At 44.7% G+C, this 25853-nt stretch overlaps 1 protein-coding gene across 1 annotated transcript in view; it reads right to left on the bottom strand.

Annotated features, from left to right (window-relative positions):
- Positions 1 to 25609, bottom strand: part of PLK1 (polo like kinase 1) — a 592954-nt gene extending 567345 nt beyond the window's left edge. The window contains exon 1 of the mRNA XM_044089232.1: positions 24853 to 25609. Within this exon, the coding sequence (XP_043945167.1) occupies positions 24853 to 25248 (396 nt within the window). The 5' untranslated portion in view covers positions 25249 to 25609. The remainder of the gene's footprint in view (positions 1 to 24852) is intronic.
- Between the last annotated feature and the right edge of the window lie 244 nt (positions 25610 to 25853).

Here is a 25853-nt window from a genome sequence, read left to right as displayed (position 1 = left end):
TTAAAGTTGGAAGACACCCCCCCCTGCCAAGACTAGTAAACTGTTGCAAGGATCTACTTTTTATACATCTTGTGGCTCAGGGTGAAACATCTGAAGAACTTTGTGAGCCTTACATATTGCTCTCATTTCAATACTGCCATGAAAGTGCTCTTCCATATGAAACAAGTCAACTGTGGACAAAGATTTTTGTAATAGGGTCTTCATGCTACCTAAAAGCATGACAAGACTCTTGGGGGGGGGGGGGGGGAGAAAAGAATTTAGACTTGGACTATGAGGACAAGTTTCAACAAAGTCCATTGACAAATTTCAAAGAGGATTTCTCATGCAGCTTTGAATAAGAGATATTCAGGCTATATGATGTGTGCCAAGGGCTCAGAGAAACTTGTAGCTACCAAAACATAGCTTTAACTTAGTCTTAAAATAAGAGTCACGAAAATAAAATAATCCCCCCCCCCATCAAAAATTATATCGTGTTTTAGGGAAAGATGTGGTTTAAAATTTGCGGATACCTGTAAAGCTCTTAGCGTTCAGACTTTTTTTTCAGTCTAACCTATTACTAAATGATAGCGATAAAGAAAAAACGTAAAGCCCTTAAGTGGGCAAGTACTGAACCCACTTTGTATGCACACTGGAAGCTGTGGATATCTCAGATGAAGAGGCAACAACTAAAACAGCAGATAACTTTAAAGGAAATCCTTATCACATAGGTAAACTCTACCCTTTAATTGCCCTCCCCAAAAACTATGGTTCCAGTAGTGTGTAGCTCAGGAAACAGAGTTCTAAGGAGCCCCTCTTTCTGTTAAAATGAATGGGATTTTCTGAGTGTGCTATACAAATATGCAGGGAGGCTATACAAATATGCAGGGAGGCATCTTCCATATCTACAGCAGCAACAAGAGGTGCACTCCAAAAGTAAAACAGCTGTGAAGTTCACAATCCTGGGCTCGTGTGGCTGTGAAACTGATTTTAAGAAAGCAAAAATTTGTTTTTAATATATGCCTTTTTTATGACATGGAAAATCCTGAGCAGAAACCCATTGCCTTTAGGCAGGAAGGAACCCATCGTATTTGCTTCCTTGTGTATAAGCCGTAAATCCAGCTGACAAGATTCTGTGCAACTGATTTGATAGAGTATAGAAATTAGTGGTACAATGTATGTAAGCTGAACACATGAAATACCTCAGCTGTATGGCATTCATGTGGTTATAAATCAACTCCCCTTTTCCTCCATTTTAGACTGGGTCAGGCTGTTGCATCAGCTCTCAGCCAATTTTCTACCTTCAATAGTTATGCCCATCTATCATGCAGTCCCATCCATGTCTTGGGTGGGCATGGTCTCCTCCTCTTGCCATCTACCCATCTTTTCCAAATCTTACCGCATCATCCTCTGCTGTCCTGCACATGTGACTGGGCCACTATAATCTAGTCTCATTAACCTTCTATACAAGTGGGACTACTTCGGCTTCCACTGATATCCTCATTCCTGCAGTTCCATGGTGAACATTCTAGTACCCATTACCCCCCCCCCCCCGGGAGTCACTGTGGTAACATCAAGGATTCCAAATTCGAATTGTGAAAAACCAGTACAAGAAATAGAATGTTTGTATAACTCATTATCCTTAAATGTCATTGACATGCTCGTATATTCTATAACGTAGGGCATGCTCAGTTTTGCCCACACCACACAGTAAAGGAAATTAAATGGAGATTTAAGGCATTACAAGAGCAATACAGTACACCCAACTACACTTTTTGGACAAATTGTCCCATTTTAATAGTGACAAGTTATAATAATGGTACTCAAAAATATCAGGGAGAAGAGAAATTGAATTTGAACAAGATGACAATATATTCACAGAAGAGGACCCCCCCCCCCCCCAGGCGCTCTGAAAGAATAGCCAGACAAGTACAGAACAAAAGCCAGTACATACAGGATGTATCCACAGAAGTGTGGCAATTATCGGGGAGATACTAAATGAATTGCATTCCACTTTACCCCCTATTCAGTGTTCAACTAAGTACATGAATATCAGGGGTTTAAAATGAACAACTATACAGATTGGGTATATATATTATATACAAAAGTTCCCCTGACAATCAATACAAAGGTTTAGCTGATATTTTTTCAGACTTTTCTTATTTACTAGGAAGTTGAATTTAAAAATGTTTCTCCCAGTCTATACACTAGACAGAGAATGAGGTCCAGAGGGATGAAGTAGACCACCTAGTATTTTTCAACTTTGTACCACACCCTTTGGTGGATACATTTGAAAGTCGTAATGGATGATGTATACCAATTATTGGCACAGCACAATAGGAATTCCGCCAGTCTGACCCCAGAAGAATAAGCACTTAAGGTTCAGCTCAAAAAAGATCCCAATATTTGTATCATCAGAAATCAAGCCGCAACTCCACAGCTGACATGATTATTCAAACTGTCAAAACGTTTATCAAAAAAATTTATAAAATAGTCAAATGCCACAGATACAAAAATGACACACCGACCCTTCGGCCCTAGTGTGTGCTACAAAGATGTCTTGACGAAATGTCACAAAAATGGCATTGAAATCCTTCAGTGCTCTAGGATACAAAACATATAATCTGTAGATGCTGTGCGACTGGTTACGCTCTTCTAAAGCTACAAAATTCTTACAAATCTTGTGCAACTATAAAACACTCTTCCAAAGTTCCTGTCGAGGCATATGAGTGTTAAAAATGTCGACGCCCTTAATGAAACAGCACAGATAAGCACAAAACAAAACAAAATATAAAAACTAGGCTAGTGAACGCTCTTGCCAGAACTTCATATAAAGTTCTTCGAAACTAAACAGTTGCTTCCACAATAGTTCTTCGAAACTAAACAGTTGCTTCCACAATGCGTAGTACAAAATACAGTGCAAATACTCGTGGCGTCCCACAATGACTCAATAAGCACTTCGGTAAAACCTTCCTCAGATCATAAAAAATAGGGACTCCATTGCTTTCTTTAATTAAAACAAATAACCAATAAGCATTGAGATAAAAACAATGCCCTTTCTTCATTCAAGCATGGTAACAACCTATGGTTTAATTTAGTTTCGAAGAACTTTATCTGAAGCTCTGGCAGAGCGTTCACTAGCCTAGTTTTATATTTTGTTCTGTGCTTATCTGCGCCGTTTCATCAAGGGCGTCAACATTTTTAGCACTCATATGCCTCAAACTTTGGAAGAGTGCTTTATAGTTGCACAAGATTCGTAAGAATTTTTGTAGCTCTAGAAGAGCGTAACCAGTCTCACAGCATCTACAGATTTTGCGTTTTGTATCGTAGAGCACTGAAAGATTTCAATGCCATTTTTGTGACATTTCGTCAAGACATCTTTGTAGCACACACTAGGGCCGAAGGGTCGGTGTCATTTTTGTATCTGTGGCATTTGACTATTTTATAAAGGTTGATAAACATTTTGACAGTTTGAATAATCATTTCAGCTGTGGAGTTGCAGCTTGATTTTTGACTTTACTTCATTTGTTTACTAGCCGCAACCTTAATAGTGAGCTATACATTTTTTCATACAATATTCGTAATATGACTCCAGATAAAGTGAGATTACAGTACAAACTATTCCAGTGTCGTGCAATCCCTGTTTAATGAAGAAAATGATGTCCGGATATCTAAAAATCAGATTAATATTGCCTACCAACATATAGAGTCCCATTTGGAAGAATATTTGTTGGACCAACGGATCACCTCTGAGATGCATGTTTTTTTTTTAATAAACATCCAATTATACCTACCATTTTTTTAGAATCCCCAAAATTCATAAAAATATAGAACATCCCCCTTTTAGATCCATTGTGGCAGCGGGTGGTTCTAAGATGCAAGGTATAGCTATATACATTGACAGGATGGTTAAACAGGTTGAGAAAGTTAGACATCTAGTCAGACTCTTGGGAATTCCTAGGACAACTAACTCCAAATATCGGGTCCAATGATATTATCTTGATTAGTATAGATGTTAAGGACCTACTTACTAGTATACCAACGCAAGAAGGTCTGGGAAACTTTGAGGCAGTTCTTAGGCAATTTTCAGATTTTTCTCATGAAAAAATGTTTGACAGAATGGCTTTAACTTTAGAAAAAAAGAAGTTATGTCTTACAATAACGTTGTGTTGCTGATCTTCGTTCATTCATTACTGATCATCGGTTCCGTCCTCTGAGCAGAGCCGGCCAATATCAATCTCCAGTCAACCAAAAACTCTCGAGCCAAGGTCCTGCCCAGAATGCTCTGCTCCCAGTTACCTCAGATCGAGTTTGCAAGTTGACAGATAAAAGTAGAGGCTACCTCTGGTCATAACAGACCTACAAGAAAGGAGTAGAGATCAACCAAGAACCTCTGGATGGGAAGTCATGAATGATGATCAACAACACGGATGGAACGTTATAAGACGTAACTTTATCAGATGTTGTTAATCTTTGTTCATTCCTTACTGATGGGACAGAGTCCCCAGTTACCTGTATCCCTGGGTGGCCCTCATAGAATGTTCCTGAGCACCATGGAGCCAAAGGAAGATCTGCCTTTGGAAGACAAGTCCAATTTGTAATGAATAAATGAGGTTTGGTCCAGGCTGCAGCTGAGCAAATATCGAGGGAAGCCTTAGGATGGAAAGCTGTTGAAGTTGCCATAGATCTTGTATAATGTGCTTCGACTCTGAGGCAAGGTGAGATTGTACTACCTTTATCTACAACAAAAACAATTTCTCAACCATGAAGCCAATGTAATTTGATACAGGATGACCCCGTCTAGGTCCAAAAAAGCCAGAAACAGTTGGTCTGATTCAATCTAGATAAAATCATATTTGCCTATGAAGATCCAAGGAGTGCAGGTAATAATCTCCCTTATTAGAATTGTTAGGAAAGAACACTGGGAGGTCAGATTGGTTGATAGATCACGCCATCACTTTTGGTAAAGAGGTAGAATTAGTTCTCCGTGATACCCTATCCTTATGGAAGATAAGATAGGGAGGTTTGATGCATAAGGCCTGAAGTTTTGACAATCTCCTGGCCGATGTTATTGCAATCAAAAACAAGGTTTTCCAGGAGAGATATTTTACATCACATGAAGATGCAGGTTCAAAGGGGGGAGCTGTTAGAGCTTGCAGAACCAAAGCCGAATCCCAAGGTTGTACCGGTTCTCTAAAGGGAGGTTTTAGGTGAATAACCCCTTTTAAGAAAGTCTTACAGAGTCTGTGTGACATAAGTGAAGAATCTTGAAAACCAATATGTAATTTTGAGATGGCAGCTAAATGTACACGAATAGTAGAGGCAGACACCCCAGAGTGGAAAAGATGTGATAAGTAATCCAATACCACTGAGACTGGGGCTGACAAGGGGTCTAATTGTTTATTTGCTGCCCATAGAGAACAGTTTCCATTTGTTAAGATAGATTAGTCTGGTGAACTATTTATGAGATGCAAGAAGAATACTGCACACAGCGGACGAGAGGTTTTCATGCTTGGCAATCACTGGAAGTGGAGAAACCAAGCTGTCAGTTTCAGGGTTGTTAGATTGGGGTGAATCAGACCTTGCAGATGGGAGATCAACGTCAGGGATGGATTGGGGATCCACAGTTGACCTAGCAGGTGAGGGCAGAGGAAGGGAAACCAGACTTGTCAAGGCCAGTATGGAGCAATGAGGATCACTTTGCTCTTCAACAGTCGTGCTTTCTTCAGAAACTGGGAGATGAGGGAAGAGGAGGATAAGCATAAAGAAGACCCGAGGGCCAAGCGTGGACTAGAGCGTCCCTTGGTGACTGTCCCAGAGGGGGGGGATTAGGGCAAAGTAGTTGCTGCACTTGGAGTTGGGGAGGCAAATAGGTCACAGCAAGGCTGGTCCCAGCGGTTGAAGATATTTGCTGCTCTGAGGATTGAGGGACTACTCGTGAGGCTGTAGAATGCACTTGCTCAATTTGTCAGCTATCACGCTGGAGCTCCCAGGAATGTGCGTTGCAATTAGAAAGCAGTTGCAAGCTATCGCCCATTGCCATATTCTCAAAGCCTCTCGGCATAACTGGTAAGATCTGGTGCCCCCTTGTTGATGTACCAGACCATTGACATAGATAGGTACTAGGCTATCGGCCCAAGGGTCTACGTAAGCCTAGCCAACAAGGTTCCTTGGCTTACGCCACCCAAGAAAGTTATTTTCCTGTGCCACTGTCGAGGAGAGAGACAGAAGTGATCTCCGGGGTGCATTTCCCATCCACTCATCAAGATTTTTCTTGAAGAGTGCTAATGAAGAACTTTGCTTGACATAGATGGGTAGCCTGTTCCAAAGTATTGGAAGTCTCAGGGACAGGAATCCATCCCTCCAGCATGTCCTGTTTATTGTGGTGACAAGGTTTAGGTCCCTAGAGCATGTAGCTCAGAGGGATTGGGATTTCTTTAGGTGTAGCATGTCCAACAGCTCTGGGTTTGACATAGCTTTATATATTAGGCAGAGATCACCTCGGAGTAGGCGATTGCTACGGAGTAAAGCTGGAGGTTTTTTTGAGGCGGACAGTGTAAGGCATGTTTGAGGCCAGTAATCCTCTGAGGTACTTCTGTGGCCTTACCAGCTGCTGCAGATGTTTTGTGAGGTACATTTCAAAAGGGGTGTTGTACTCTATAATGGGTCTGAGTGTCGATTAGAGGGGAACAATGACCTCTTTTTCCTGGAAGAGAACCCTTTTATGATGAGGTGTGCCACGTAGGACTTCCTGACTACTGTGGTGATGTGACTATTAAAGGAGAGAGACTCCTGTCCACCTGGGTCCCAAGGTCTCTTACCACACATTCGGCGTTAAGTAGATTGCTGCCTATATGGTAGTTCATGGGTACAGAGTTTTTTATCAAAGGGGATGACAGGCATTGAGCTTGCGGCCATAGCCCTGACACCAGGCATCTGTCTCAGCGAGGCCCTTCTGTTGGCTGTCCACATCATTTGGGGACTTTACTATGGCTCCTAGTTTGCAGTCATCTGCAAACTTCGTTGGCCAGAGGCCTTCTGTGTTTCGCATCTACTTCTCTGAAGTACAGGCTAACAGGAGAGGTCCCAGGACGGAACCCTGTGGTACTCCACTTTTCACTGCTTTGAGGTCAGATTTGGAGTCTGCAACTTTTACAGTGTGGGTTCTGTCAGTGAGCCAAGTTGGCAACCCATCTTGTGACGTACGGATTTATACCTAGTTTAGTGAGCTTAGCTATAATTCCAGAATAGGGGATGGTGTCGAAAGCCTCGGCAAGGTCAAGATAGGCTGTGTGAACCACCTTACCCTCATCTATGGCTTTGGTGATTGCCTCAAAGAAGTTGATCAGGTTCAGGAGGCATGATCTGCCTTTCACAAACCCGAACTGGGTGGGATCCAGAGTTTGGAGGTTACCAATGTCTTTGTTTATGAGTTCCATGATGACTCGTTTCATGGCCTTGCAGACCAGGCTCGTCAGGCTAATAGGTCGATAATTCCCGGGATAAGTGGTGGCTCCCCTCTTTGTGGAGTGGGATAACTGTTGCTGTGTGCCATGCAGTGGGCACAAAGCCTGATGTGAGGCTATTGAACATGGTGCTTAAGTGGGGAGCCAGTTCATTCTGAAGTTAGTGTAAAACGCAGCCTGGGATGTTGTCCGGTCCCATGGATGCTGTCTTTTTGGCTTTAGAGAATGCAGCTTTTACCTGCGTAGTTGTGATTACAGGGACTCTGCATTCTTCCTGTATAGATATGGGCCCTTTAGGGGGTGGGGGGTAAAGTTAACACTGAACCCATCTGCCAGGATGTTGGCAAGATCAGTTGGTTCTGTAATTTTCGTGCTGTTGTGCTGCAACTCAGAGCAGATCTGGGTGTTGCCATAGAGATTCTTGACAGCTATAGAATGCTTTGTGGTTGTCCTTAGAATTAGTGGCGATTTTGTTTTCTTAGCTAGCTTTGGAGGATCTTATAAGGGATCTCAGCTTCTTACTGAGGCTGACCAGAGAGCTCCTCCACATGTTGTCTGATTGGATCACAATAGTCCCTGATGGAAGGATGGAGTGAAATACTTGCAACACTAGAAGCACCGCCCTCAATTCCAGGACATTGATATGCAAAAGGGTCCATCTATGACCAGGTGCCTTGGACCAAATTTCCCTGACATAGCCCCCCCCCCCCAATCAGGGAGGCATCCGTGGTCACTGTGGCTATCCATTGATGGGGTTTGAAAGGGCGTGACCATTGTTAGGGACAGACGTCAAGTGCAACTCAAAGATGCAAGCAAGATTTACTCTGATCTGAAAGGACAAAGGATGTTGTAGAGAGTACCACTGAAGGAGCCTCATGTGGAATCTGGATAGAGGAATAGTAATAGAGGCTGCCATTGACCCAAATAGCTGGAGTACAGATCGAGCGGGAGATTTGTGGTGACAAAGCAGCAGTTGAACGTGTCAGTCTCTGAAGCCAACAGTACCCCTATAAATTCCAAAGACTGGGTTGGGTTGGATTTCTCCCAGTTTATAGCGATTCCCAGGCTTTAAGACGTTTACTGCTGGGCTTCTTCCAGTAGATGCTTGGTGGGGGCGGGTAAGGAGCCAGTCGTCTAGATATGGAAACGCCTGAAATCCTTGAAATGTCGCAAGCGAGCAATAACCACTGCCATGCATTTTGTGAACACTCTGGGAGCTGTAGAGTGACAGAAGGGCAGGGTTCGAAACTGGTAGTGACTGGCTCCTATGCGGAAGCAGAGGTATCTTGACCATTTTTATGAGGTAATACACATCTTGAAGATCTACAGAGCACATCCAATCATCTTCTTCCAAAAGGGGAAGGCTAGACTGAACCGTGACTATCCGGAATTTCTCCGTTTTTACAAATTTCTTTAGTGTACAGATATCCAGAATTGGTCTCCAGTCCCCTGTCCTTTTTGGCACTAAAAAGAACCTTGAGTAAAAAACAGATCCTATCGGGTCTGGTGGAACCGTCTGGATGACTTTTTGTGGCAGCGTTTGGATTGTGTGTGCTGCTGCTTCCCTTTATTGGATGGAACATCTGGTAATACTCGATGAAATTAAGCAAAGATGGAAGGGAATGTGATAGCCTCTGGACATTATCCATTGTACCAGAGAGTCTGTGGTTATATTTTGCCAGGCAGTGGGGTACAAGGAGAAACAACCCCCGAACGTTTCCAGAGGTGAGCAGTCATGCAACTCTTCAGGAGCACCGATAGGGTTGGCCAGCGAAGGAAATCTCTGGAACCCTGGTCTCAGAGACCTCCTCTGCCACAAAAGGGGCGTCTTCCATTGGAATTTCCCCCCTCTGTCTCTAGGGGAGAGCTCGGCATGTGCATCCCAGAAAGAACCCTGTGATTTCTTGCGCCACATCTTTCCGCTCCTCTGATTTCTGGAGTAGAATGTCTGACACCAACAGCAGACAGGGTCTTATCATCCTGTTCAGACCTTGCCATCGTATCTTTGACGTTGGGATCAAACAAAAAGTGACCTCTATGGGGGCATTCATGAAGGAAGCTTTAAAGGAGTCCGCAAAGTTGCAAAGGCACATCCAGGCATGTCGTCTGGCAACTATACCCACACCTGCCACTCTAGTCACCCCTTTCGTTGCTTGAGAAATAAGTCGCGTGGAAGAGCTGGAAATGAACTCTAGGGTGGCTGCCTGAGAAGCCATGTCATCACGGATTTCGTCAGAAACTGCTCCTGCCAAGGTTTCAGAGAACAGGTTGGTAAGATCTCGCTGAAACCTGGTAAAATGTGCCAAATAATTCAAAGACCTTACAGCGAAGGTCGATAAAGCAAACGAACGCTTCCCTAATCTGTCAATCGCTTGGGACTCTGTTGGGCGGATGGACAGTGTCTCTCTTCTGCCCAATCCTTCTTAGTTGCAGCTGCCACCACCATAGCATCTACTGGAAGACCTTGTGACCAATGTGGGTGCTCAGCTGGGGGCGACAATATTTTATCTGGTCTCCTAGGTATCACTTCCAGGGTGTTGGGAGCCTTCCATGTGCGCTAGACGACCTCATCGGCAGGCGGGGTGACCCAGGATGTAGGGGGCCGACATCTCAGAGGGTGACCATGGGGGACCTTTCCCAGTCATTAAAATCCATATAAACTTGAGAAAATGTTAGGATAGCAATGTATAAACTTTCAAAAAATTAGACACTTTGCTGACAGTGGCTTGACACGGCAAACGAGATCGGAGGTAACAGGGAGCAGAGCATTCTGGGTAGGACCTTGGCTTGAAAGTTTTTGGCTGACACGAGCTTGATATTGGCCGGTTCGGTTCAGAGGACTGAACCGATGACCCATCAAGTAAGGAATGAATGAACGAAGATTAGCAACATCAGATACAATTTTATATACTTTGAAGGACAATATTTTCTACAGCTTACTGGAGCCATTGGTGCTGCTTGTGCCCCTGTCTATGCCAATTTGATATTGCTCGGTTGGGAAACCCAATATGTATTAAGAGCAACCATCAGCAACATATTAAACTTTGCATTTTTTTTTAGACAATAGTTTTATTTTGTGGCAGGGAAAGCATGAAGCTATACTAACATTTATTGAATATTTAAATACTACCTCTTTCCTAGAATTTACCTACACCCAGCATCTTACTAGTATACACTATTTGGACGTTACAATCTCCTATACATTAAATGGGTTTAAATCTAACATGTACAGAAAGGATACCTTCTGTAATGCATATTTGTATTTTGATAATAAACACCCTGCCACACAAAAGAAAAGGCAGGCTATCAGGATAGCACATATGACATCTGTTTGAGGACATACTGGTAGAATTCCAGGTGTTACAAGAATATGTTTGAAGAGAGGATATCCTAGTAAATTAGTTAGGAATATCTTAATGGGGTCCGTAGAGAATGGGGCAAGAGATATAAGCCCTTATTAGAGGCAGGCAGTCATACAAATCCAGTTAAAAAAAAAATCTGTTTATGAAAGAGCTTGTACTATACAATATAGTACCATATCACATCAAAGAAGCATTATATTTAACAACTGGAATATTTTAAGGTAGATAAGCTCATTAATCAAATAGTGGGTACTCAGCTCATATTTGTTAATAAAGTAGGTAATAATTTGAAATTTTATATGGAAAATAAGATAGAAAATGACAGAAATTCTACCTCGGGAACCACCCCCTGTGGTGGGTGCACCCAATGAGACTGAGTGAAATCCATCTAATATTATGAAAAGTCATATCAGATTTATGAAGGGCAATTGCCACATTGTACATGTAGTATACTTGGCATACTGTGTGTCATGTAAGACATACTATGTGGGCAAAACAGAATGTACCCTACATAATAGAATATACATGTTAATGACATTAAAAATAAGGATAATGCATTATATAAACATTCCATTTCTTGCACTGGTTTTTCACAACACAAATTTGGGACCCTTGATGTTACCACGGTGACTCCCAGGGGTGGTGATTGGAAAAATTTATTGAATAAGAAAGAATTGCAGTGGCAACTAAGATTAAGCTGCAGACACCCCCCCCCCAGATGAAATGATGCCCTATTCACCAAACTTTTAGTTATGTACTCACCATAACTTCAGATGTTTGGGATCCATCTCGCCTACATTCTGAATGATGGGTTCGGAGCCGATCCCTCGGCTCCGACTCGGCACGCTTATGCCAAAGAGCGAAGTCTCTTATTGGCTGAGCTTACTATATCCCAGGATGCACCACCATCAGTCCCCCAGATCTAGTTTGTCCGCATACATGCACACATGCATACCCTGCTTATATAACATCGTCAGATGAAACAAGATAAAAACAGTGGAGCTCAAAACCGTTCTATCTCTTCTGATCTGCAAGGCAGGGGGAAGGAGGGTGGGTATCAGGAATGTGGCGAGATGGATCCCAAACATCTGAAGTTATGGTGAGTACATAACTAAAAGATGTTATGTGATCCTATCTAGCCTACATTCTGAATGATGGGACAGCGTCCCTAGCACCTGAATCCTGGGTGGCTCACTGGAAAACACTCCTGAGTACCGTGGAACCAAATGAAGCTCGTCCTTTAGATGCCACATCCAATTTGTAGTGGGAAATGAAAGTGTGCGGGTTGGACCAAGTAGCCGCAGCACAAATTTCGAAATAGCGAGCTTGGAATGAAAAGCTATAGAAGTAGCCATAGCTCTGGTAGAATGAGCTTTGATAGATGATGCAAGTTGCTTATTTGAAGAAGAATAGGCCTGAGTTATGCAATCTCTGATCCATTTTGAGATTGTAGCTTTTGTGATGGTTTGGCCCAATTTATTATCTGAGAAGGACACAAACAACTGGTCTGACTTACGAAGTTGCTGAGTCCTGTCTAAATAGAAGCGTAATTGCCTGTGAACATCCAATTTATGGAGAGTGTATTCTGCTTCATTAGAGAATTTTGGAAAGAAAACTGGTAGTTCTAGAGATTGTTGAAGACAGAAACTAGAGCAGACCTTTGGGACAAAGGATGGATTAGGCCTAAGAGATACTCTATCTTTGTGGAAAATCAAATATGGTGGTTTAATAGACAGGGCTTGAAGCTCTGAGACTCTTCTTGCAAGTAATAGCCACTAAGAATGCGTTTTCCATGACAGATATTTTAATTAGCATGTAGCAGCCGGTTCAAAAGGGGAGATGTTAATGCGAAGCACTAAATCAAGATCCCACGGAGGTGCAGGATGAAAAACTGGTGGTCTTAACAGACTCGCACCTTTAATGAATGTTTTGCATAGTCTGCTGCTCATCAAAGGAGGATCCGTGGATTCATGGAATTTAGAGATAGCAGCTAGTTGAACTTTAATAGTTGAGACAGAAGATCCCTGATTAAATAGGGATGTTAAGAATTTCAAAACCTCTGGGACAGGAGCAGTGATAGGGTCTAAGCCCTTAAGTTGAGCCCAGATAGCAAACCTCTTCCACTTACTGAGGTACAATTTGTTAGTGGTGGGTTTGTGGGCGAAGATAAAATGTGAACAACTTCCGGGTCTAGTGTGTGACTTCTAACTAAGGTCGGAAGTGGAGGAGCCAAGCTGTCAATTTCAGAGATTGAAGGGACTGATGCCAATGTCCCGACTGATGGATTAGCAAATCCGGGATCAGGTCTAAGGTCCACGGATCGTCCACTGCATGTTTTTCAGGTAAGGAAACCATATCTGGCGAGGCCAGTATGGGGCAATCAGAATCATTGAAGACCCTAGCTGAGAAGCTTTTGAATGACTTTGGGAAGGAGTGGAATTGGAGGAAAAGCATAAAGCAACCCTGTTGGCCAAGGTTGTGCTAGAGCATCCATGGCTGGTACTTCCTGATGTGGAATCAAGGAGAAGAACCTTTGGCACTTGGTGTTTTGTGGAGTCGCAAATAGGTCGCAGCACAGCGTCCCCATCTCTTGAAAACCTGGGCTGCTACTGTGCGGTTTAGAGACCATTCGTGAGGAGAGAGAATTGTCCTGCTTAATTTGTCCGCCAATACATTTGACTTTCCCGGGATGTGGGTCGCTACCAAGAAGCGGTTGGTAGCTACAGCCCATTCCCACACTCTCATGGCCTCTCTGCAAAGGGGATACGATCTGGTCCCTCCTTGTTTGTTCAGATACCAAACCACCGACATGTTGTCTGTGTGGATGGCGATGATGCCCTGAGGAAGGAACTTGTGTAAGGCCTGTAGGGATAGAAGTACAGCCCTCATCTCCAACACGTTGATGTGGAGAAGAGCTTCGTCCGGAAGCCAGGAGCCCTGAACTAGCCTGCCCAGACAATGCCCCCCACCCTATCTGGGAGGCATCTGTCGTCAGGGTAACCACTGGAGGGAGAACAAAGGGTTTTCCTTGATCCAAGTTGGATGTCTGAAGCCACCAGCGCAGGTCCCTTTGCATATTTCCGTAATCATGATGTGATGATTGAGGGAAGATCTTGAAAGGACCATTGAGTTGATAAGAGCCACTGAAGAATCCTCATGTGTAACCTTGCTAGAGGAACTAAAAGTACCGTGGCAGACATTGAGCCTAGAACCTGTAGGACCATCCTGGCTGGGGCTTTGGATCTCGAGATCAGAGCTTGAACTTGGCCCTGTAAGGTTCGGATCCTTTCGGCAGGAAGAAAGACACGCATCAATCTTGAGTCTATCTCTGCTCCTATAAACTTTATGCGCTGAGAGGGCAGCAAGACAGACTTTGACCAATTGAATGTAATCCCCAGGGAAACACCCAGGGAGATGGTGGCTTTGAGGTTGTCCATAAGTAGATGCCTGGTGGTGGCAGTCAGGAGCCAGTCGTCGAGATAGGGAAACACTTGGAATCCAAGGCTCCTCAGGTGAGCCGTCACTACTGCCAAACACTTGGTGAACACCCTGGGGGCTGTGGTGAGACCAAAGGGCAGAGCACAAAATTGGTAATGACTGGCTCCCAGGCTGAAGCGCAGATACCTTCTGGACGCCTGATGTATCGGTATGTGATAATAGGCGTCCTTGAGGTCTATGGAGCACATCCAAACATCCTTCTCCAACAACGGGAGAATGGATTGCAACGTGACCATTCGAATTTGGATTTCGTGACGGATAGGTTCAGTCTGCTGAGATCCAATATTGGTCTCAGGTCCCCTGTCTTTCTTGCCACTAAAAAGAACGTGGAGTAATTTGCTGATCCGAGTTGGTCTGTGGGGACGGTTGGATGCCTCCTTTTTGTAGCAGCTTTGAAGCTTCTGCGGCTGCTATTTCCCTTTGACTGGGTGGTGGGTCCGGGATTCTCTTGGACGCAGGGGGTGAGTATTTGAATGGGATGGTGTAACCTCCGGCAATTATGCGAAGCACCCATCTGTCCTGAGTGATTGACTCCCAGGCTTTTAGGTGCTTGGCAAAACGACACGCGACTGGCTCCGCAGCAGCACAGCCGGGCAATCCCTCATGTCGTGTGGGAGGCTGAAGAGCCACGAAAGGACTCGCGGTCTCCAGAATTGCGGGGCCCTCTGCCGCCTCTGGGACGGCGTCTCCCTGAAAAATTTCCCCGCCCTCTGCCTCTGCACGGGGAATCTTCCTGCTGTTGGGAGAAAAACTTGCGAGATTTTCGGAACCACATTTTCCCCCCTCCTTTGGCCTTGGGGTAAGGCCGAAAGGGAGTGGAATAACGGGCCCCTACTGCAGATAACGTTTTTCCCTCTTGCTCACAGCGGGTAAGGGTGTCTTTCACCTTGGGTCCAAACAATGAGGACCCATCAAAGGGAGCGTCGGCGAAGGAAGACTTGAAGGCCTCCGCAAACTGACACAAGCGGAGCCAGGCTTGTCTCGAGAGCCACGCCTGTGCCTGCCGCTCTACCCGCCCTTCGGCCGCATAGCAAATGCGCCTCATGCACGAGTTAGCAATTGCCGTAAGGATAGCCAACTGAGAGCTAACCGACTGGGCTAGCTGCTCAGGTAGGTTACCGAGAGGAGTCTGACAACTCCTTGACCAGATCCCTCTGAAGCCTGGTAAAATGTGCCAAATAATTCAGAGACCTTAAGGTAAAGGCCGCTGAAGTCAGGGTGCGCTTCCGTACCTATCCATACTCCTAGACTCCTTATTAGGAGGATGGATGGACGTTGAAGCCTCTGCCACGTCCTGCTGTGTAGCAGATGCCACCACCATGGCATCTACAGCCACGCCTTTAGTAAGGAACTCCTTCTCGGGGGGAGCAGATAAGAATTTGTTTGGGCGAGAAGGGACTGGTTCCACGGTATCCGGGTGTTCCCACGCCCTTCGACAAACCAAATCCAGAAGCTCGTCGAAGGGCGGAGATACCCAGGAGGCGGAGGGCTGAGCCCCAAAGGCCTTGAGGAGCACTGATTCGTCCGCAGAGGGGGGTTTGGACATCCAGCCGCCTCGTTGTTTGAGGATCTCTAAGATGTCTGCAAAGGAGACATCATCCGAGGGCGACTTAGGGACCCCTCTGCATCATCCATATCCGTGTCGATGTAATAGACTCGGGGAGTCCACGTGCTTCCTCTTGCACGATCTCTTCCTTGGGGTTCCTCTGAAGACAACTCGAAGAACCCTCAGGAGGAGGGAACCCCACTGGGGTAACCTCAGGCCTCGGGGCTCCGCTGGCTACGGACAGGGAACTGCCAAAGACCCAGTCTCCACGCCCAGGGAAGGTGCTGGTAAAACCGGAGAGATGGCGAAGAGGATTTGGCCAAGGCACTCCTCATGGCTCTGAAAGCCGGACCTCCAGAATCCTGGGAGCGTCCAGTCTCCGGGCCATGATAGTACGGAAGTCCCGCAGCGAAGCACCGAGAGGGAGGCTCGGAACCAGCATCGGTCCCGAAACATCACCCTCGGGTCCAGCCGAAGAAGTCCAGCGTACCAAACTCGGACCCGAGGCCGGGTTGGAGTAAGGGTCGGAGCCGACCCTGAGATCTCCACCGGCTCCAAGAGCACCTGCTCCGACGGAGCCGAAGCAGTCGGAGGAGGAATAGCAATGGGGTGGGTCATGGTCATCGGCTCCGAGGCCAACTGGGTCGGAGCCGAAACAAATTTTTGAAAGACTGGGGACTGGAAAAGTCTTTGGAGCACCCTGTCTATATCAGAATCCGACATTCTCGAAGACCGAGAGGAAACAGAACGGGTTCGAGAAGACCTCTCCCTCGGCCCCAAGGGACTAGGGGACCGGCTCCAAGGCGACTCGATGAGAATCGGCGCCGAGGAAACACACACACCAGATTCCATCGGTGCGAGGTAGACCGGCGCCGAGGAGGAAGTGTCTGAGCGGGCGACCCTTGTCGGCTCCGAGAGCAGTGGAGCCGCGAAGGTGACCCGCCTCTCGATGCCCCAGCCATCGGCTCCGAAGCCAGAGTCGATACTGGAGGCATCGAGGCAGACCGTTCGACCTCGGCTCCGAAGTCTTTGGAGCGAAGGAGAGGCCTGCCTAGGTCTCTTGGCAGTCGGATCCGGCGGACTGGTCGGAGCGAAGCCCTTTTCTTTGGCAGGAGTCGGAGCGAAGACAAGGCTTCTTCAAAGAGGGTTTTATCAACCCTTTAAGAATTAATTTATTTTTCCTCTCCTGGAGGACCCTAGAGGAAAAAGCGTGACATACGCTGCATGACTCCTGCAAGTGCTTTGCCCTAAACAATAAACACAAAGTAGATGGTCATCAGTAACAGACATCTTAAAAGCACATTTAGTACATTTTTTAAAACCCGAAGGCCTAGGGGTTTGAGACATGATGTTAAACAATTTCTGACAGGAAATTTAACAACTGTAGATTAAACTTATGACAAAAAACCGAAGGCTTACAGAAACAGTGTAAAACACAACCTTAGGTGTAATAACCGGGAACTTTAAAACACTAAAAAGTTCAGTTATACAGTTTGACCGAAAAGGCCCTGGATTGAAAGGGGGGCCGAAACAAACTCTACCCAATCACACACAAGAAATTCCACTACTCAAACGTACACAAAGGCAGCAATAGCCGTTAAAACGGCTTTTGTGATATACAAGCACAAAAAACTGACAGAAAAAGTAGTTAATAAAAGCTACTCAGCCCAGCCAGCTCGAGACCACGTCTTTGCAGTTAAGCGGCAAACGAGATCTGGGAGACTGATGGTGGTGCATCCTGGGATATAGTAAGCTCAGCCAATAAGAGACTTCGCTCTTTGGCATAAGCGTGCCGAGTCGGAGCCGAGGGATCGGCTCCGAACCCATCATTCAGAATGTAGGCGAGATAGGATCACATAACATCTGTTATTAAAAGATAGAGCCAATAGACTTTAAACTCTTAAAATACTAATATGAATGTTGGTAATATGTTTTTACATTGAGTACTTTTATATTGTGGCTGGCAATACAATTTTTCAGTGACTACTGAATTGATTCATTTTACTTTGTTCTGAAAAAGTCTCCTTAGTGGGATATTCCGATAATCACGGCCACACAGGTAGAAACAGCACTCTCCAAAGCTAAGAATACAGCATCCATGGACCAGATGACATCCCAGGCTGTGTACTACAGGAACTACAAAACGAACTGGCACCTCACCTAAGTGTCATGTTTAATCATAGCCTCACCTCAGGCTTTGTGCCCACTGAGTGGCGCACAGCTACAGTTATCCCGCTCCACAAGGGAGGATCCGCCTTGGAGGATGGGAAAGCAAGCACCTGCAATGCTCCAGGGTTTATTCCTGTACTCCCCAATGTAGACTACAGGAAGAGATAATCTTGAACTTTACCTCTAAAAGGCTGGCTAACAAACAATGATGCATTATTCTACACACCACAGGAAGAATGCATCACTGTTCATGCCACAGTAAGAAGATGTAGAAGATCTGAACTAAATATCTTACCAAATCCATCACCTTTCACACCTAGTCTTGTAGAAGATAGCCAAGGAATAGTCACCTCTGCGCATGGTTTAGGATTTAGGGAAACAGTATCAAGATCTGTTTTTAGATTTGGTTTGGCAGATGGTACCCCAGGTAGTTACTTTTCTGGAGGCAGACACTGACTGTCAAGATGATATATTTGATGCACGGCTCCCCATTACATGTACGACATCTGAAACTGTGGACCCTGGCTGCAGCAAAAAAAAAATAAAAAAAAATATTGAATAAAGCAGTGAAATTTCAAAACTTACTGTTAAAAGGAGGAGAAGGGGAAGGCATGCCTGAAGGCAGGTAAAGGCTAGGACTGTTGAGTGTGAGGGTCGGAACTTTGAATGTTGGCAGTATGACTGGTATAGGGAGAGAGCCAGCTGATATGATGGACTGAAGGAAGGTTGGTATATTGCGTGTGCAAGAGACCAGATGGAAGGGGAGCAAGGCTAGGTGTATCGGAGGCGGGTTCAAATTGTTTTATCGTGGTGTGGATGGAAGGAGAAATGGCGTAGGCGTTATCCTGAAGGAACAGTAAGCCAAGAGCGTTTTGGAGGTGAAAAGTGTCTCGGATAGAGTGATGTTTATGACGCTGGAAATTGATGGTGTAATGATGAATGTTGTTAGCATATATGCTCCACAAGTTGGGTGTGTGATGGATGAGAAAGAAAAATTTTGGAGCGAGTTGGAAGAAATGGTGATGACTGTACCCAAGGGTGAGAGACTGGTGATTGGGGCAGATTTCAATGGGCATGTTGGTGAAGGGAACAGAGGGGATGAGGAAGTGATGGGTAGGTATGGTGTGAAGCAAAGGAATGCAGAAGGTCAGATGGTAGTGGATTTTGCGAAAAGGATGGACATGGCTGTGATGAATACATATTTTAACAAGAGGGAGGAGCATAGGGTGACATACAAGAGTGGAGGAAGATGCACACAGGTGGATTATATCGTGTGTAGAAGGGCCAGTCTGAAGGAGATTGGAGACTAAAGTGGTGGCAGGGGGAAGTGTAGTTAGGCAGCACAGGATGGTGGTTTGTAGGATGACACTGGTGATCAAGAAGAGAAGGATGAGTGTGAGGGCAGCACCAAGGATCAAATGGTGGAAACTGAAAAAGGGTAATTGTGAGGCGATGTTCAGGGAAGAGTTAAAAGACAGGCACTGGGTTAGCAGTGAAGAGTTACCAAATAGCTGGGTAACTACAGCGGAGCTAGTAAGAGAGATGGCTAGAAAGGTGCTTGGTGTGACATCTGGAAAGAGGAAGGAGGACAAGGAGACCTGGTGGTGGAATGAAGAAGTACAGGAGAGTATACAGAGAAAGAGGTTGGCGGCGAAGAAGTTGGATTGTCAAAGATATGAAGAAAGTAGACAAGAGTATAAGGAGATGAGGTGCATGGCAAAGAGAGGTGGCTAAGGCGTATGAAGAGTTGTATAAAGGTTGGACACTAGGAGGGAGAAAATGACCTGTACAGACTGGCTAGACAGAGGGACCGAGCTAGTAAAGATGTGCAGCAGGTAAGGGTGATAAAGGATAATGAGGGAAACATACTCACAAGCGAGGAGAGTGTTGAGCAGATGGAAAGAGTACTTTGAAGGGTTAGAGGAGAGTGTTGAGCAGATGGAAAGAGTACTTTGAAGGGTTGATGAATGAAGAGAATGAGAGGGAGAGAAGGTTGGATGATGTGCAGATAGTGAATCATGACGTGCAGTGGATTAGCAAAGAGGAAGTAAGGATAGCTATGAAGAGGATAAAGAACGGAAAGGCTGTTGGTCCAGATGACATACCTGTGGAAGCATGGAGGTGTTTAGGTGAAATGGCAGTGGAGTTTAACTAGATTGTTTAATGAAATCTTGGATAGTGAGAGGATGTCTAAGGAAGGGAGAAAAGGTGTTTTGGTACAGATTTTTAAGAATAAGGGTGATGTGCAGAGCTGTAGTAACTACAGAGGGATTAACCTGATCATAGCATGAAGTTGTGGGAAAGAGTAGTGGAAGCTAGGTTAAGAAAGGAGGTGATGATTAGTGATCAGTAGTATGGTTTCATGCTAGGAAAGAGCACTACAGATGCGATGTTTGCTCAGAGTGTTGGAGAAGTGCAGAGAAGGTCAGAAGGAGTTGCACTGTGTCTTTGTGGATTTAGAGAAAGCATATGACAGGGTGCCTAGAGAGAGGAGTTGTGGTATTGTATGAGGAAGTCGGGAGTGTCAATGTATATAAGAGTGGTACAGGATATGTACAAGGGTAGTGCGACAGCAGTGAGGTCTGCAGTGGGAGTGACTGATGCTTTTAAGGTGGAGGTGGGATTACATTAAGGATCAGCTCTTGAGCCCTTTCTTATTTGCAATGGTGATGGACAGGTTGACAGACGAGATCAGACAGGAGTCCCCATGGACTATGTCGTCTGCAGATTACATTATCTGTAGTTGTAGTGAGAGTAGGGAACAGGTGAAGACGACCCTGGAGAGGTGGAGATGTGCTCTAGACAGAAGAGAAATGAAGGTCATTAGGACCAAGACAGAATATGTGTGTGTGAATGAGAGGGAGGATAGAGGAATGGTGAGGATGCAGGGAGTAGAGGTGGGGAAGGTGGATGAGTTTAAGTACTTGGGATCAACAGTTCAGAGTAATGGTGAGTGTGGAAGAGAGGTGAAGAAGAGAGTACAGGCAGGAAGGAGAGGGTGGAGAAGAGTGCCAGGAGTGATTTGTGACAGACTAGTACCAGTAAGAGTGAAGGGGAAGGTCTACAAGAGGGTAGTGAGACCAGCTATGTTATATAGGTTGGAGACAGTGGCATTGACAAAAAGGCAGGAGTCAGAGCTTGACGTGGCAGAGCTGAAGATGTTAAGATTTGCACTGGGTGTTTAGAGGATGGACAGGATTAGGAATAAGTATATTAGAGGGTCAGCCCAGGTTGGAAGGTTTGGAGACAAAGCCAGAGAGGCAAGATTATGTTGGTTTGGACATGTGCGGAGGAGGGATGCAGAGTACATTGGAAAAAAGATGCTAAGGATGAAGCTGCCAGGTAACAGGAAAAGAGGGAGGCCCAAGATAAGGTTTATGGATGTGGTGAGAGCTGCCAGGTAACAGGAAAAGAGGGAGGCCCAAGATAAGGTTTATGGATGTGGTGAGAGGACATGCAGGTCGTTGGTGTGACAGAGCAAGATGCAGAGGACAGGAAGAAATGGAAACAGTTGATCTGCTGTGGCGGCCCCTAACGGGAGCAGCAGAAAGAAGACTGTTAATCTGTTACTGTAGCTGGTGGAAGGTTCTTTGCACCCCCCCCCCCCAAGCAAAGGAAGATTGTGCCTACTTCACACCTGCTACTTAGCTTCCCCAAATGTTGCCTCTTTTAGGGAGAGCTAGAGGACAAACATGGAGAGTCACAAAAGGCTCTCTCTCCAATTGTAGTGATTAAACAAGAGAGAAAAAAAAAAAAAAAAAAAAAGGATCCCATTCCTCACTGTAAGTACCAATGAAGGTGTCCACTGAAATTGGAGTGAGCGAGAGATTGAGGTTTATATATGTTGCAATGAGATTCTGTTCTGAAATCCAGTAGCACAGTTTGAAGTACTCTTGGGGCAAATATCCGATGACCAGATACAGAAATCTCAGTTACTACCTTCTTCATAAAAAGGAAAGGTTGATATAAATGGAAATCATATTCTTACGGAAGATTTGCAGCTTCAATTCTTCTAGATGCCATAGCCACCAAAACTAGCATCTTTAAGAATTCAAGACTGGCGGCAGCTGGTTCAAAAGGAGCCAAGGTTAACTTTTCTAGCAGCAAAGATCCCATGGTCATATGATTTTCCCTTCTTGGTAATCTAAGAAACTTTGAAAGTTTTTAACTACAAACAAGGGCCCAGAGTAAGTTGAGCTGAAATAGCAGAGACATGGACCTGCAAGACAGGCAAGCCTCGTAAAAGCCTGACAGGTAATTCAGTACTAGTGACACTAGCTGTGTTAAAGATATTCGTTCCGGGAAAGGTATAAACATAGAATTTCTTCCATTTTGCTAGTTATGACTCCCCTTAGGTTTGGGTTTCCTAGTCTCCCCTCATTAGTGACCATTGAAAATCTACACCTAGATGGAGTAAGCATTAAATACTCCAAGTTGTTAGGCTTTGTGCAGTCATGGCAGGGTCCCTAAGGGACCCCTATTTTGAGGTCTGTTGTGGCAACAGAATTTCGTTCCCTCTGTTAGGCTCAGCAGAAGGGAGAACGTATTGCCTAGGCCAATGAGAGGCAACCCCAGTACAATCTTCTGCATTACCCTGGTATCAGGAGTATGGAGGGAAACACACATGCACCCTTATGAAGGAAGCCTCTGTTTTCCAAGCTGCTGTTCTGCAACACAACCTTCTGCTTGTCCATTTCCTATGCAAGAAGGTCTAAACACCACTTAACTGTTTGCTAGATTCAAGGTGCCTTCCCCTTTTACCATTTGTGCGGGAGCATCTGGGATCTACTCAGCCCCTCAGCGAAGACCTTTTCTTGAAAGGCTATGTAGACCACCCAAGTAGTCGGATCAAACCTCTTGGGCTATATCTTGTACTTGCAAAGCATTGGATGTAAACAGAACTAGGTACATCATTAACGTATCACATAACTGAATAAAATAGTAACAGTACCCCTCAACCTTTCATGCATTAAAGAATAGACTGACTAAAAATCATAAATGAAGGTCAGAAAAAAACCTTTTCCCATTTTTGCACAATAGAAAGTTTTTATTACTAGACCCAGAATAGTTTCCACTAGTGAATCTTTGTATATGGTTTAGTTTAGGTAGCCAATAAAGTAGTTCTCCCATAAACAGGGCAGACTTTAAGGGGACTCGTACCTCCAAGAGCAACAAGACTAACTCTGAGGGCCAAAATCATAGCAGTCTAGCAGCATGGACACAGTCAGTGGAAACAGGGCACAGAATGAAAGGGTCTGCCCAACATCATCATTACAAGAAATCCAGGCAAAGTTTTCAGCAAAGCTGTAGTATCTGATCCGACAGGCGTATCTTTCTGCATTTATGTTCCCCTGGTTTCTAAAAGACTAAATTACACTGCCTACATAAACAGATGAACTACATAAGAAATTTGTTACACCATTGCATTGAATGCATAGAAAAGAAAGCATGATCCCATTCTGATGCACTTATTACATTATCCGTGCATGCTGTTTTGCAACTTGCAAGCCAAATTATACAGATAGTTGTGTCTACTGTCATGAAACCGGACATATACCAAGCATTCTCGTAACAAATGAGCTCTAATTCAGAAGTTATCAAAATTGCATTTATCCTTTGTAGTCCAGGTTAGCCTCATTAGTCTAGTAGCCTCTTTTCAGGGCAGACCCTAGTGGTCTTTATGCTAGCAAAGAAAATTTAGCCAGGACATAGAGAAACAATTATACCCTCAACAAAATAAAAATAAAGCAGTGGTTCACATAGTGTCTTCACTCTGGATTAATATCCTCTGTGGGAAAGAATGTTTTAGGACTCCAATTACCCAGACAAGTGCTAGGTTACTACTGCTTAGCAACCCATGGCTATGGTGGGAGGAGAGAACAGAGAAACCACACTAATAGGTGGCCATCTTATAACACATTCCTCTTTACTGACTAGTGTAAACTGCAAACGAGAAAGCCGAATTTGGTCGCGAACTTAAGTATTCCACCTCATTGCTTTAAGCAATCGCGTAAATGCTTAACTTGTAGTTCTATACTGCTACTCCCGTTAAAGAATCCCATTTTAATTTTCAGCGCTTTTAAATAAATTCTACTTGACTGTAAGCGACTGTTGCTGTTAACGACGCGAACTGTAAACTATAACTATCTTACACCACTCAACTGTAAATTCCGTACCTCCACCGACCAGCACTGTGATTGCAAGGGTCTGCCACATAAGCCACTTATCAAATCTAACTAAATTTCGGCGCATGACCATGTGTCTACATTCCAATGGTACGTTTTGACAACAGTACTTCCAGTGTTTAGATTTAAAACCTAGAAAGTAACTGGTAAAAAGTAACGGGGACAAACTGCTCCCCCAACAAGCACCGATTAAAAACGCCCATCAGCAACTACTGTTTAGGGACCATGTGAACAACTGACATAACTAAAACCAAATACACACAGAAGCTGCCCATTGGTGTAGCCAAAGCGGAATTTGGTATCGCAGCCCCGCCCACAGTCTGTCTCTTTAAATACCCTCCGAACGTTGTGACATTTCCGAACTGCAGAATGTTGTAGCAGCAGCCGGCCACCTGTATGAGGCGCTACTGCCCCCCAATGAAGTTCCAATCGCTGAAGGGTTGGGGTGCTATACAAAAAATCTGAGACCTGTAATACGTGATCGCCTCCAACTGTTGTGGACAAGTAGTCTACACCTCTTTAAAATATATATAGTGCAATCACACAACCTTAACGTTCTCAAACACGTTCCTTATACAGCAGCCCAGATACCATAATGTTTCACAATAGTCTTTGAGAGTACTGTTAGAAATAAAATAGAAGCGGTTTACCCGTCTGCGGCACAGTTCGAGCACAACGAACACAAAATCACTGTCCTCAAAAAAACCGTGGAAGCCCACTACGTGCGGATGGTTTAGGCTCTTATGGATAGAGATCTCCATGGACATCTTTTCTTTTTGGTGAGGCTTCAGCAGCAGTGATTTGGGCACAATCTTGCCTGCAAATATTTCCTTCGTGTCCATGTCAGTGATCTCGTAGCATTTGGCGAAGCCACCTTTACCCAGAAAGCGTCCTCTCAAATATCTCTTCTTGGTGCGGGGATCTACCAGCACATCAGGGATCTCCTTCACAACGGCCAACTTGCTGGGGTCAGCGGCTGCTGCAGCGGGGGCAGCACAGGCGCCACCAGACTGTTTGACTATTGGTTTTCCTGTCACGGTAGCCATAGCGTTAAAACAGTCAATGTAAGGCAGGATCGATGCAAGAGTCCACACTACTGTTCGAGGTCCAATATTACTGCAAATAAGGTGAAGTCCTTGCTTGCAGTCTGTAACGCATCCAGTTCAGGTACTCTCAACTTCCTAGTCACGCTTGACAGTTTGGATAAAAAAGAAAAACCCCAAATAAAAAAAAATTCAGCTGCTTAACAAAGTCTCCCACTATGACAGATGCCTCGCTGCTAATAATGTATCCACAAACTCCTGCAATTCCACACCAGTCAGAACTGTACAAAAAAGTGCCTTTTCGGGCTGCAACGATTTCAAACACTGTGCCTTGTTCGTTACGACAGTGACGCACGCTGCTTATTGGCTGATTGGATTTAAAAATCCAAGCTACCCATGGCAAAGCATCTTGGGAAGTTGGAACGTAAATGCTTTCTTATCACTAAGCAAGTTTGTTTTCCATAGTTTGAAGTATGGTAAGGGGTGGTGACGAAAAGAAATTCCGGTATTCAAAACACTATGCACCATGCTTTCGTAGGCACTGTTAATTGCTAATATTAAGCTAGTATAATTTTAGCTGTACAAAGTAAGTTAATTTGCTGTCTAAA

The sequence above is a fragment of the Protopterus annectens genome, chromosome 12.part0, assembly GCF_019279795.1.
Source record: "Protopterus annectens isolate FY-2018-M chromosome 12.part0, PAN1.0, whole genome shotgun sequence".
NCBI classification, from domain to species: Eukaryota; Metazoa; Chordata; order Ceratodontiformes; family Protopteridae; genus Protopterus; species Protopterus annectens.
The sequence above is the reverse complement of the archived record's forward strand: the minus strand, read 5'-3'. Positions and strand labels throughout refer to the sequence as shown.